General features: G+C 41.6%; 1 protein-coding gene across 1 annotated transcript in view; it reads left to right on the forward strand.

Moving 5' to 3' along the window:
* The first annotated feature begins 5,616 nt into the window (after window positions 1-5,616).
* Window positions 5,617-15,170, forward strand: part of prkcha (protein kinase C, eta, a) — a 32,230-nt gene continuing 22,676 nt past the window's right edge. The window contains exons 1-2 of the mRNA XM_080784544.1: window positions 5,617-6,311; window positions 13,619-13,682. Of these exons, the coding sequence (XP_080640670.1) occupies window positions 5,961-6,311; window positions 13,619-13,682 (415 nt within the window). The 5' untranslated portion in view covers window positions 5,617-5,960. The remainder of the gene's footprint in view (window positions 6,312-13,618; window positions 13,683-15,170) is intronic.

Consider the following 15,170-nt stretch of genomic DNA (forward strand, 5'->3'; position numbering starts at 1 on the left):
TCAATAAAAGGGATTTCTTTTTCATACAGTAGGCTTTTGAACTGTTGACTTATTTTCTGACCACCACAGCATCTAGATCGGCTAATCAGTATAGCATGTCATACAGCCATGTGTTTGATTGGCAGGCGTAGTACTGACATAAGGACAAGCTCCTCAGTGTCGGGCTGGGGGTTCTGTCTGCAGCTAATGAAAGCCAAATGCTTGGTACGTTTCTAATCACTATGCTGTTTAGATTTTCTTCATGCTGGCTCTGGAACCTATGGCCACCCCACTGCTGCTTTTAATCTAAGGAATTAAGGCAAATGTATACTTTGTCACACGACTGCATTGCTCGGCGAGAGTAACAGATTTTTAAGATTACAACACCACATCAGCTTGAAAACACGTTATTTTTGGCCAGTGACAAAGTATAATGATTTATGCGCCGTCTTACGACTGTAGTGCTAAGTAAAAAGCAGATATACAAGCTCGCAGATGCAATGCTTTGTGTGCTTTTAGATTCGAGGGGTGACACCTTCGTACGATGAAATTTAAACCAGGCTCAATTTAGGCTTTTAACTGACCCGCCTCCCCATCCTCCTGTAAAGCAGTGCTTTCCCACCACGCCTCACATGAGGTTCCTCAATCCACAAGATACCCTATGACCACCGTTCCTAGGTTATGTTAGACAGCAGTCCTCTGTGATTGAGTAGAGCTTAGCCTCTATCAACACTGGCAAATTTTGCCTGCTTTGGCTTAAGCTTATGCATGTTTGATAGGGCAGGGAGGATTTTCCCCAGAGCATGGCTCTAGTGTGCTGTAGACACATACATCGATGTTAAATGGTTACAGACGCCAACAGTTTGGAGGTTGGCCCCCTGTCACCATTGTTGTCTTTTGGTCGGATCACAAAGTCTTCTGAAGTGGTGATAATCAGGAACACAACAGCACCCTCCTGACTTCCAGACCATAGGATGCTTCTTGCACGAGCAAAACCCATATACTACACAAGATTACCACCTAGTGTTGGACCCTGTCCATAGCAGCCCATAACTCTGTTCCTCCCCACTTTGTTGACATTCCTTTCTTGGCTTATCCAAGCAAGAGATATATAACCAGATGCAGAAAACTTCTCCCGGCGTTATCACGTGTTGGAGATGTGCATGTTTAACGCAGACCAGAATTGTTTTTATGGAGGCCGGGACTGGGGCAGGCCTCCACATTGACTGGGAGAGTGTTTTTGTTTAGTTAAACTCACTCACACTCTGGGCCTTTGTCCAGTCGTATGACAGCACCATCTCCCAGGGCTAAGAGACGGAATGGAGCTGAGGAACGATGGTGGGCTGAAATCAAACCCCCGTTGGCAGCCTCCACTCTGGTATTATTTTAAGAGGTGTCGCTTGTGTTCTTTGAAAAGTGTTTTCTGTTGTTGTAAATCAGGACTCGGGGCCTGGCTGGTTGGTATCCCATGAACCTACTTTGACCCTTGTCTATGTTAGTGTTGACGCATGCACACCACTTGAACATGTATACTTTCCTGTAAGTGTGTTTGCAGATGAAAATCATATCTTAATATCAGTCCAAAGTAGCCTCGGAAACCCATACGTTTTTATTTCCAAGTCCAAAGTGACTTAAGTCTAATTTATAATTTGTCATACAAAGTATAAATTTCAAGAATGTTGCTTTAACTGTCCTTTTCACATGAGCTCTCAAACAGTTATGCATTTTGATTGAATATTTCTTCCTTCTTAGTTATTGTTGTATGATGCAGTTACACATTGTCACGGATGGGTCATGCAAGAATCCTGTCTTCTCTGCCTCCATTTTCATCCACCACGCTGCTTTTCTGCTCTTAATCGATTTCCATGCTCTATCAGTAAACATGCTCTTCATGTCACACTAAGAGCATTCCTCACTCTTGAGGACTCTTTTTAAGACCACAGATGCCCTTTCATTCACTGTGCTCCAGTCATGGTACCATCTACTCTGGTGTGAAGCACAAGTACTCAAATAAATGCTGTTTACAAGACTGTATTGATAGAAGGTCCACGGTCAGGGCGTTTCAGAGAAGACTACTTGGTGGGACAAAAGAATCGGCCTCTCCTTCACACCGGGGTTCTGGATAGCGCTCCTGCCACCTTCACCTTACCACATTGACGAGTCAAGTGCTTAACCGTTCTAGGCAACAGAGAAAATGGTGAATGCGGAGAAATAGCCTGACACAGCCTACTCATCACTTGTCAGTCCACAATCTGCATGGGACACAATAGCAGCATCACAATAACAGATTGACTTCAGCACTGCGGTTACCATAGTGATGGAAACGGGAAGAACGGGAAAGAGAATGACAATTTTTATTTTGTCAACGGATCGAAAAAACCAAGGCCAATGTTGGCGCAAAACAAAACAGACAAAAACAAAAGACTGTTCACTAGTCCTGAGAAGTGTTTCAATTCACTGGATAGAAATTGACTTCGAAAGTCAAAACATTTATCTACGCACCCCAAATGAACACTGAGGATGTTACTGTGCAGAAGAAGGTAGGGTCTTGCTCAGTGGTATCACCAACATGGTATGGGGTTTTGTGCAGCCTCTACTTTGGAGGTAGGGGGGGCGGGGTTGAGTTGGTCTCTCTGCAATCCCATCAGCCCTAGACTGAGCCCTTAATGCGGCCCTGACGCCTCACTGGCGTAGGGGCCATGCTGCCTCACATCTGGAGCCAATTACCCAGGAGGGGCTGTGACAGACGACCCCCACCACCCCACTCTCTCCCCTCTCCTCCTCGCTCTGCACTACTGTCCAGCACAGGACCGACCATTCTCACACTTACATTCCTCCAATTTTCACAGTACCCACTCTTTCATTATTTCGGCATAGCCGCACTCTTTCTGCTTCTGATCTCCTTCTCTTCCTGAAAAGTGTCCTCTTAAGTGACACAGTAACTTCTCTTATGTGTCTCTCTCTCCCTTGTTGCAGAAATATATATCATGAATAAACTAAATTCAACCTCCCTTCTCCAGTCTCCATACAGTGCAGTAAACCTACATAATATTTTCCTGCGGCAGAGCACTAGCAGTAAACACCACTTGTGAATAAAGGGACATTTAGTACCGAATCAGCTTTTATAGGTGTGATTTATGGACTGCTTGTCCACTAAGGACCCTAGGGATGTGTGTGTGTGTGTGTGTGTGTGTGTGTGTGTGTGTGTGTGTGTGTGTGTGTGTGTGTGTGTGTGTGTGTGTGTGTGTGTGTACTAAATGTGTGCGTGTACTGAATGTGTGTGTGTGCACGCAAAGCCTCATTTGGCTCCGTTTAGTTTGTAGACATGCTTACAGGGCTCTACCTGTGGAAGGGTCAGTGCCAGTGGAGTCAGTGTTAACAGACAGGGCTCTACCTGTGGAAGGGTCAGTGCCAGTGGAGTCAGTGTTGGTGACTATACTGGGGATAGTTCTGCCGCTATAATGGTTCATTTATACTTTGTCACATGCTGGTGTCGCTCATGGAAATCGGTTATTACTTATTTTTGGCGAGCATCACAGTTGTGCAATGAAGTATAAATGAAGCTTAACCCAGTGACCGGAGTAATTGGGTTTGGGATGGTGTAGAAGTATGTATGGCGCGGATATGTATACTAGTCCCTTGGGCTGTTACTCACCAGGGTTAGCTCTCACTTAGAGAGGGGGTGAATGGGCTTTGCCATAATCTAGCCAATATTCTTTATATTCCCTACTGTCTTGTTTGGCACTGATGCCATGGTTCATTAGATGCAGCTATAGGGTGTAGTGGCCTACCTGGGCAGGGAGCCAGACAATAGAGCTGTCTGGCTTACAGAGACATAAATTGTAGTGTAGACCATGGAGGAAATGTGGAAACGCTACAGGTGGCAGATATTCAATCATTTACAGAGGATTACTAGAACCTTGTGTGTGTGTGTGTGTGTGTGTGTGTGTGTGTGTGTGTGTGTGTGTGTGTGTGTGTGTGTGTGTGTGTGTGTGTGTGTGTGTGTGTGTGTGTGTGTGTGTGTGTGTGTGTGTGTGTGTGTGTGTGTGAGAGTGTGAGAGCGAGCCTGTCTGTCTGTCTGTCTGTCTGTCTGTCTGTGTATTCATTGAGTTATGTTGATCCATCTGTAGTTGCAGACTTCTCCCATAGGAGCATAATTCAAGATATTGTCCATGACAACCAGCAAGCTGACAAGGCTGTGGAGAGAAGCATGAGAGGGAGCTAGTTAATAAGGACACAAAGCAGGGGCAGATGGGAAAACAGAGGGACTTGAACAAATCATCCAGGATTGTAAAAATGTCAGCTCTGGCACCAGAGGAATGACAGGAAAGAGAAGGCAGACAGAAAGCAAAAAATGAAAATAAAAAAGAACTTGATCATGATTGAGAGATCGACCAGAGAGAGGTGTGAACCAAGAGAATGACATGGATGCAGCAGTCTCAATCTGCCCTCTGCTGGACAGAAAGTCCAGAAAACTTTGTTTTTAGTAGTTTCATAGAAATAGCTTGTCCTTGGTGACTAAGTAAGTTACCACCTTTGCAACCTTTTATCAATGCCCCTTTAACATTTTCAGACATGTTTAAGTGTAACAATGTTATTCCTGCACACATACATGTTGGCTGCATGTGGAGTTGTTATTTTAAAGTGAAACATACATAATGATTTATCACATAGACAGCGGATGAAAGCAAAATGTAGAAATGTTCCAATTTTTAATGATTTTGTGCAATGATGTTTAAAACATTTTACTACAAAAAACTTTTGCTTAAAATAACACAACATAGGAATTTCAGGTTGAAAGTGGTAAACAAACCATAATAAATCAATGAATGAATACAGAGCCTAGTCTTATCTTGATGCAGACAATAGTGAGCACCCTTGCTTCTCTCAAACACGCACCAAATTATTCTCCTATCTACAAGTGTTATCATGACGCCCCTCTCTTCTCACTAAGGTCATGTCTAAGAGGTTGTTTACAAGACAGTCTCTATCCCAGGGATGTGTAAGGTCTGCAGCCCGGCCTCTTTATTTGAAACAGCTGGAGGAGGAATATGTGGTGTGCTGACATTTGGCTGAAGGGGGTGAAAGGTCAAGTCTAACACCAATAAAGTCAAGACTTTGATCGTGGCATTTATGGATGGACTACCCTCCTCCAAGTGCATAGTACCCAGAGAGAGAGAGAGAGAGAGAGAGAGGGGGAGAGAGAGAGAGAGAGAGAGAGAGATATGGGTAAAAAGAAAGAAGGATGGAACAAGGAAGAATTAATAAATAATGTATTTAATCATTCACTCCTCGTCCATCTAGCTATGCATTTGTGAACGGTGCTTTTCAGAACCTTCAATAATGTACTAATAACTATATATTATGTAACTGAAATTAGATCTATTTGGGGGGACTTTTTCCTTTAATTAAAACTATTTAGGCTTCTTCTTAGTCCCTTCTTTATCCAGTTTGCCACAAGGAGGCGCTGTATCCTCATACATAACCTGGAACAGGTGAATAAGGACACAATGGACACAACAGCCTGTAGGCCTACCGGGGTGCACTGTGGTATTTGTAGTACTAGTCCTTCATCTAGACTACAATATAATCCACGTGATTGTGTCGAACCATTATTGACAGACGGCACTGAAAGCGGACAGGTTGCTTGGCTGCTTGTTATGCGGAACTTTCGCCTCGGTTACTTCAAGCGTGCTTCTCCTTTTGTTTCTCATGTTTTTAAGAACTCGCAGGCTTGTCCAAGAAACAAAGCTGAGCGAGACAGACGCGCACAGACAACTTTACCTGAGGCTGTGTAATACAACATGCTCCAGTCTCGCATGCAACAAGGCACTGAGAGGAAACCAAATAAGAATTGATATTATTCCATAACTATGAGTCTAATAATATGTAGTGCGTGAGTTAGGCTTGGTTCATTTGTATTTATTATGTTCTTAATGTGTACATATCTTTTAATTGTAGTTTACTAACTTTAAACAAAAATGAAGTTCAACGGATACTTGAAACTGAGGATCCGCGAGGCTGTGGATCTCAAACCAACATCCTTCTCCCTCCGTCATGCTGTCATTTTCAACAAGGCTTTTACCTCTCTGGATCCATACATTGTGATAAAGGTGGACGACATCAAAATCGGACAGACGCACACGAAACAGAAGACGAACAATCCGATGTTCAACGAGGAATTCTCCGTCCAGGTCAACGACGGGACACTGATTGAGCTGGCCGTTTTCCACGACACCCCAATTGGGTATGACGACTTTGTGGCTAATTGTTCAATGAAAATCGAGGACCTCATCAAAACATCCAACTCCGAAGAAACCTTCGAGGGATGGGTGAGTTCAAACTGATTTCATTGGCTCCCTGTATCCGCGGGATAATTCATGCAGCCCTTTGGTTTTAATGATTAATAGCCACCCAGGCAGGGCACTGATCCTGAGGGCAGGGACACAATTAACATCTGGAAAAGCCCAGTACAACACCCCTTTTGATTCCAACGACCCACCTAGTCATTTGATGAGCCAATCTAAGAAAACAAATTATTGATGATGAGATGAGACATGATTTGGTCTGATTATGTACCATTATATCGTCTGTGATTTGGTCCAGGATTAATTTTTTTACTGTCTATGTAGGTTACTGTGTAATTCTATAGTAGCCTACTATAGATAACAGTAAAACTCAAGCTCAAAATATTAATTCTGGTACGTAATCTAGTTGTGTACTAATGGTGAATACTGAATATTATCTATCAATCATTTCCCACTACTACTACTACTACTACTGCATTAAAGCAATTGGTTCCAATTCCAATAGTTTTGTTTAATAAAACATGTATCTCTCTTTTACTTAAGTACAATGTCAAGATTTTCTCAACCAATTGGTGACAAACTCAATTTGTTACCATAATTACATTAGAACTACATGTGAGCACACGCACACACACACACACACACACACACACACACACACACACACACACACACACACACACACACACACACACACACACACACACACCACGTTTGAGACAAGAAGGCCTGCAATGGTTGAGTCAAGTGGTAGGCCTACCATTATGAACATGATCCCTAATGTCTTACTTATAGGTCAATGACCTAGATTAATAGCCTGGCTAATAATAAGCCAGACTAATATCACACAACGGCTGATTCGGTCTGGCTTATTAGCCAGGCTACTAGATTAACAGTTGTGTTTCATTATGAACATGATCCCTATTTATAGGTCAATGCCCTAGATTAACCGTTGTGTTTCAGTTCTAAAACCCTACAACAGTATTTCTAGGAAGATTGCAGAAAGTTTTCGAACACCAAACTGACACCGCACAAGATCAGTGCCCGTTTTCATATGAGAAGGACTTCAACATATGCACTATAGGCAGGCCTACTACTACCTGCACTTTGGCTATGTGAAAACAGGGTCATTATGAAAGTAGCAGGATGACATTTGGCCTTTTCTTTTTCTTTTTACCTGGCATAGGAGGTATATTGTGCATTTTTATGTACTGTCTATAAGTATAAACTTGATTGATCACTGTGGATAAAATGCAATGCAGTGGATCTCCAGTGACCCACATAGTAGCCCCGTGGACCAGCCTTGGAACGTGTCCTCATTATGCATGTCTTCACTTGCACTCAGGACCTTCTTGCTGTGAGGTTACAGTGTTAAGTACTGTTCCACCTTTAGGCCTACACAGGGAAAAGTCATATCTATCACACATTCTATAGTTTTAAGTAAGGGCAATTTCATGCAGAAGGGACCCCACTATTCAGCTTTGTTCTCAGTAGACTAGAGATATAAAAGGTATACCGTTTATTTTTAAGGTATACTGCACTAGCAACCGCGGTATTGATACAGAAAGCCTTTCCGTGCTCATCAACGTATTGTTGCATTGCATTGTGCTTAATGTGTGCAGCTCCAGTTCACACCACAGCCAGCACTACGCTCATGATGGCTGGGGGGAAAAATAAATTAGAATATAATAATTATCTCAAATTAACATTACACATGCAGCAGTCAATAGGAAAGTAGTCTTTTCTCCACGTTTAGTTACACACAAAAAATCATTTAAATCGGGGGCGTCGAACTGGGGGGAGACACTTACTAGGGCCTCATGGTGTGGGAGGCCTCAAAAGCCTGGATTACACATAAAAACACAAATGTGTGTGGGGGGCCCACGGTGATTGCTTTTCCGAGGGCCCAGAATTTGGTGCTATGCCCCTGATTTCAATGAGTGTTATGATTATATACAATTTTACAAACTAAATAACAAGCTCTTGGTAGGTTTAACCTTTTGATTATACAAAGTCTAAGCCCTAACCCTAATACCAGAAAATAAGTTTCAATTCAATAAAACAATATTTATCTTCAAAGCAAAATACTTATTCCCCCTTTTGATAGGCCCTAGTACAAAGGTCGAAAATATGTAATACCGTTCCATACTGTATACTATACCACTGTGTTTTGGTACGGTACTGTGTTGTGAAATTTCATACATTACATCCCTAGTTCAAACAGACCTTTGCTGTGTTGTGCCCTTAAGTAACATCTTAAATGGATCACACCTCTGCTGTACTGAGGCGTTAATTCTGCTTTCTGTGAGCTAAGTGGTGTTGATGTGAAGCATTGTGCACTTGAAACCACATCTAACAGAACCTTGCCTGGCCTGCCCTACTCACCATGTGATCTAGCGAGTACAAACAAGAACTAGGCGATAATATATAATATCTTAATCCAACACAGCCCTCTTACTATACAGTTGTCTGGAGTGAGATGTTTAACCCCTTATAGCCTCTAGACTTATGGGACCTGAGTTGGCTTTGCACTTGGGCTGCTTTTTTCTGTCTGGTCTACACCAAATCTCTTTCGTAAAAGAATAGCCTTTGTGACACATTGTAGAATTGTAGAATTTATCCAGATTCATACAACCATGTTGCTAGCTGAAAATAACTGATTTCCAATAGTAACTCATAACATAGCCTTGGGCAGTAAATCCTGATGGAATGATTTTCAAAAATATAGACATGGAATCAATTTGAGGTTAATGGGTATACTGCATCTTTGGAAGAAGGGCGCTTATTTCTATCTGCTCGTTATTCGATGTGCCATAACTATTTAAACTCGGCGAGACTTGTCTACGTAGGCTAATTGCATATTAGACACAGCATTGTAGACCATACAAATCCCATAACATTGCTACAATGACTGTCACTAGCAGCACACATGGTGAAATGTCAGGATGGTAGGAACATGTGTAGGCCTAATCATTTTAATCATGTGTATCTGGAGAAATGCATTTGAACGACAAGGTGTCATGTGGATCCCAGACTTCATTTGGCCAGCCTGTGATGTTAAGACTAGAATTCGGTCAAGGTTTTGTCTACCTGGTCCAAGTCCCATTGACCTTGATTGATAAAATTCAATGATTCAAATTAAATATTTAAAATAATATAAGAGTGGTTGGTGCTTGGTCCAGTGATTCATGAGATTAGCTCTAGAGTCTGGATACACAGACAGAGGCTTGCCTCCTACACAACCATGCCGTACAAAAGATACCGGCACCCAACACTATGTGACGTGACCGTTTTACACTTACACAGTTATTTTTGGCATGATGAGATTCTGGTGTACGGTGAGAAATGAGTTGGGCTTGCATGTTGTACCAATCCTGAGTGCATTCAGTAAATGTTATCCATCTGATATTTTCGTGAACACTCTGGTCAACATGACACTTCTTCTTACTGCAAGCTGCCCTTCATAAGGAAGTTTCACTCCACTGGTGGTTAACTTTCGTCCCCGTGGGAGAAAGCAATTGCAGGTGTCAAAGCAATGAAACCTGAGCCTTTACAGACCTGGAGCAGACAGCCGGTATCGACTGTGTGCCATGGGACTGTTTTATGGACAATTATCCTACGTGTCTTTCCTTGAGTGGGAGGTGCTGTAGACATTTTAGGCTACAGCTTAGCACCATCATGTGTGCATGCGTTAGTATCCATTCGTATGAATATCGTCAGATTCATAATTGTCATTTCGTGAAAATAATAAGTCTCGCCTCTCGCCTGATTTTTGCAAGATGTCCTCAAAACACTAAGCATGGGGTAGAATCAGATTGATTTATTTATAGTTGTATTGATCCTGTTAGTTGTCAAAACGGTACATACAGTAATACAACATGCAGTAATAGACATAAAGATAGAGATATACAGCTTCAAGAGTAAAAAGATATAATAGGAAGAAAGGAGTAAACGGGTAATAACATACAGGGATGAACAAAGTAGAACATACGGTTTCTATGGAATAACAGGTGTAATTCATTAGTGAAGCAGTCGCTCTCACTTCAGGATGCAAGCCTGAAGTTGCTGTGAGCTAGCTAGGTCTCCACTGTGGGGTTGTTTTACGCTTGGTTAGCCCCTCCAAATTAAGTGTTGTCCTCAGTGAAGCAACAGAGTGTAGGGCACACAGGCCCCTGCACGCTCGTGTTGCTAAATTTATTGCAGCTTTTACCACTGTCTGTGCAACGCTCAGGGGCTTAATGTCACAATGCTCGGTCTCTGTTTAGGCCCATAGCCAAAAACTTCACTCTATCTTGTCTATATAATTTGAAGGCGAGACCCACTTGCACTGCATATGGGTCTACCTCCGATCATTATGCATTTATTTTAAACCAAATGACTGCAGCATAGTGGTCTACACATGTGAGCCTTAAATAATCTGAGTGAACTGACAAACCTATTCATAAATAATGATATGTATTATAAATGCATAGGTTAGTTTAGTAACTTTAGTTGGTAGATCCAAAATGCCATTCAGCTTTGGAGCACCAAACGGCACCAGTGTTTAACTAACTATATGCTCCATCTATGGTCTTAGATCATCAGAATGTGAAGCCATCAAAAACGGCAGCCTCTTTAGGTTGTTGACCATATGATTGCTGCTCACAAATAGAATGAGACAGTAATTTATTTTACAGTATGCCTCTCATGTTCTGCTTCTGTGCCTGCCTCTCACCCTTCTGCTCACATCCTCAATGCAGAGGTCATTTTCCATCATCACCAGTACTACCACCCACACCCTGACCCTGCTACTCCCACGACTTAGTTTATACTTAGTAGTTAGTCACACTATTTTCAACAGAACAGTGACTTGCATTAATTATTTTTTCAGTTGAAACATTTATTCATGTTTTATATTGGCTATGGTATTGACTGAATTATTCTTACCACTACATGTACAACAGGCTTTCTCACTAGATGGTTACAGTCTTGCATTTTATTTCATTCATTTGTCAAATCCCAATTTACTTTACTTCTCTTATTTATTAGGCTTGTAACATATAATTAAATATTTCCATATTAATGTATCTGACTTCAAATGTTGAGAAATCACCAAGAATATAATTAATTGAAGCAATTTACCCCTCATTCTTTCTGACATGAAAACAAACCGCCTTCAACATTTTCCACAATGTAATTTTTTTCCCCCACACGATAAAGACTCAAAACTTCCTTTTCTGTGATATAGCAGAGTTTCTGCTTCTCTAAAAATAATTGCATCTATCCTGTCAGCAACACACACATCTGTAGAATAGAACTGTATTGTCTTCTTTTGACCCAAGTCTGCTTACCACCTCAGAGAGAGAGAGAGAGGGAGAGAGAGAGACTCTTTCGCAAAAAGATTGATGCAGTAGCAGTGGGTTTCAAAGGTTTTGTGCCCGTTTTCTTTTCATAGCGAGAAATAGCAGACTCATTGTGAGCTTGTAGATTTGAGATAGGCTATTTCCGCTATTTGTTTTTATATTTGTGGAAGCATTTTTAAAATGTTTGCCTAAATAATGACATGCCAAATATTTTCATTACGGTATAGAATGAACCCTCTGTATTGGGAAATGAGTGAGTACAAAGTATTGATATAGTAAATTAAACCATATTATTTAGTGTAGTTATATTGCAATAATAATGTGTGGTCACAATCTTTAAGATGCACCTAGACTTGTCTCACAACAGCCCTAGCTGTGTGCCTCGGCACACAGCTAGGGAACCACTGCATTATGTGGTTATGTCGTGTTGTCGTCATCGTGGTTCTTCTGGAATTTTCTGGAGTTTGAGTAAAGTAAGCCACAGAATGACGAGTGTCAAAGATTGCACACACACATTAATTTATATGTAGGCAGCAGAGCAGTCACACAGTCTGCATAGACAGATATCTAGATGGAAATCAATTTGTTATTAGAAAAACCACACCTGTGTGAACTGAGTGGTGCTACTCCCCTCTCCCCCTTGGAGACTCAAATATGGTGTAATAAAATGATTATGAACAACATTATGGCCCATCTCAAGAGTGTGACTTAGGCCAAAATAGGATTTTTTTTTTTGTCCTAAGTCACATGTTTTTTTTACTTGGGCCTTTCTTTTTGCCTAATGTTGTAATTACTGTATGCTACTTTCAGACAGTGGAAGAATCACTGCTGTTTTCGGCAAACGACACCATCGTGTGATGTAGCATACCGGTAAATTAAGCTCTTTGTCAGTGCCTGCCTTCTGTATGTCCTCTTTTTGATTACTTGGACATTTGCAAATATCATAATGACAGAACTGTGATGCAGTCATCACTAGTTGGAAGTGCAGTTGTGACATGGGTTTCATTAACTAGGCTTGGGTTAGTAGGTCAAGAAAGATTAGGTATGTGTTTAGTGTGGTGCGGATGTTAGCAGTGCATTCTGATGGGACACCAAGCAAGCATTATATATTGTTCACCACTGTCGTCATCCCACACCTGGTCCTTGGTCTGCCCTGTGGTCTCTTCCCAGCTGGGTGTGCCTGGAAGGAGGCATCCTTATTCCTTCCAATGATTGCACCCTGACCCAGCACAACCTGCCAGACCTGCTCTCTTGTCTCTCTGTCACATTACGCACACACTACTGCATGTACAGAATGCTGACAATTCAGGGCAGACGTACAAATGTCAAACAGGTTATCATAGTATGATCACAATGTTTTGTAAAGGTAAGGCCAAAGCAGTCAGTGTTCCCACAATACGTCTCCACAACTGCTTTTGCTAAATAATGTCTTGTTTGTGTATCAAGCGATACATCTCATCTACAATGCTGCCTTTACACACTGCAGACATTTAAAGAACAAATTGCTCTTGCGACAAAATAAATACCATTGTCGTTCTGCTAGATGCAAGATATTCTAGATAGATAGAATACTTTATTGGCAGTTTAAGAAAATAACAGAAAATGACAATTTAAAAAAAAACGCCAAATGGACTTAGACACAAAAAAGCCTTCGCTTGTTTCCATTGTGGTCCACTTTGTAACATGAAACTATACACATACATACTGTACAGACAAAACAACCATGGAACATATATAATAAATAATCCTTATATATTCAAAATATATTCAAAATATGAATCGACTTTGACTCTGAACCTAGACAACTGTTCTTGGTCTGACTGAGTTAACGTTTGTTCTATCAATATCGCCTATCTATCGCCTGTACACGATACAGTGTCAGCTAGCATACTCCAGTACATTTGGACCATGCTAAATGCAAATGCAATACAATGTATTTACTCTCTTTATCTCTCTCTCCCTTCCTCCCTCCCTCTCTCCCTTGTGCAGATGGACCTAGAGCCAGATGGAAAGGTCTATGCCACTATTTCTCTGAATGGATCCTTCACTGATGGTAAGGCTCATTAATTGGGTAATAATAATACAAGCTATGCACCTGGGATGGGGGTCCGGGTGGCACAAGCAGGCTAAAGTTCCTGCCCAGCACTGCTGAGACTGGTGTTTGAGTCCACTGCTGTGCTTCCAGCTTGTCCAACCGGTTGGCAGGCACTCCAACAAACACAATTGGCTGTATTTGCGGGTGCAAAGCGAGTAGGGGTGCACACTTTGCCACTGTATTACCGTAAGCAACTCCTACAGGTTGGTCGGGGCATGGAATTTGGAGGATGGCATGTTTCTCTCCTGGTGAAACTCCTCACTGTCAGGTGGAAAATCATGTGTGTCGGAAGAGGCATGACCTCCATGACCAATGTATAGTGAATGTAGAAAATGAAAAAACAAACGACTCAAGAACAGTTAATTACCTAAACAAATTCATTGTTACATCTCATATACGAGTAAACAAGAGCAGAATGATTTGGTTTCGATTCCAGTAGCAAGTAGAAGCAAGGCACAGCCAGCAGGGTGGGACATTGGTGTGATGTCTGAGGTCAATCTAAAGCAATTTCCATATGAATAGGCCTAGTCTATTGTTGTAAATGTATAACATCTAACAACGGATCTCAAGTTGTGTGTGTGTGTGAGAGAAAAATGGATCAGGCAAACTGATGTATGTGACTACAGTAATTAGGCCATTTTGTGACTGCATTTTGTGAAATGAATAAATTGGCTATAGTTGTAAATGTATTACATTTACAGCTGTCTCCAGATGCTGTCGCTGTTGTGCCACACGTCACATGTAAAAGCGCATTGTTTGGTTCTGTGTAAAATCGCAAAGCCAGCATTAATGACAGTTCTTCGTTACACCACTATTGTGTGATCTCTGTATAAAAGTGGCTTCTGTAATTAGAGATTACATCAGAGATGTGTGCGCGTCCGTTTGCGATCTCTTTCTCAGTCTGAATATGAGACGGTATGTGTCATATGGTATGCGTCATATTTTGGGACGTTAGGTATTCACTACAGTAGATATGCTTTGTCTGGCTGAAGAATGCTGTACTGTCAGAAGTACAGAAGTACTGTCCTACGTGTGTGTAGTGTGGCGTTATTGTCTCCTGTGTGCGGTACAGAGCTCAGCTATACGGCACTGTCTGACCTATTATTATGCAAAGACAATAATCCTTTAAGTCACTGTGCAGCGCCTTTTAGAGTCTGTGAGATTTGTCAGTCGCAATGTCTGCAGATGTAGCATGCGAAGAGGTTTTACATGTTGAGGTTCTAACAGGCCAACATGCATTTCCTGCCTGTTTTTCAGTTTGAGGTTAGAGGTTGACATCGTTCGTTTCATTTGTCACCCCACCCCCACACTCTCCCTTAAGTTCCCCTTTTCATCTGCTGTCACAGCTGACTGCAGGCCAAATTTCAACAAAATAATGCTTGCGTACTTGTCAGGGAAAAAAAACTGTGGTGTCATAAAGTACGGTACTATTTTGTTGTCCTATTT

This window comes from Protomyctophum bolini, assembly GCF_963924005.1.
Source record: "Protomyctophum bolini genome assembly, chromosome: 15".
NCBI lineage: Eukaryota > Metazoa > Chordata > Actinopteri > Myctophiformes > Myctophidae > Protomyctophum > Protomyctophum bolini.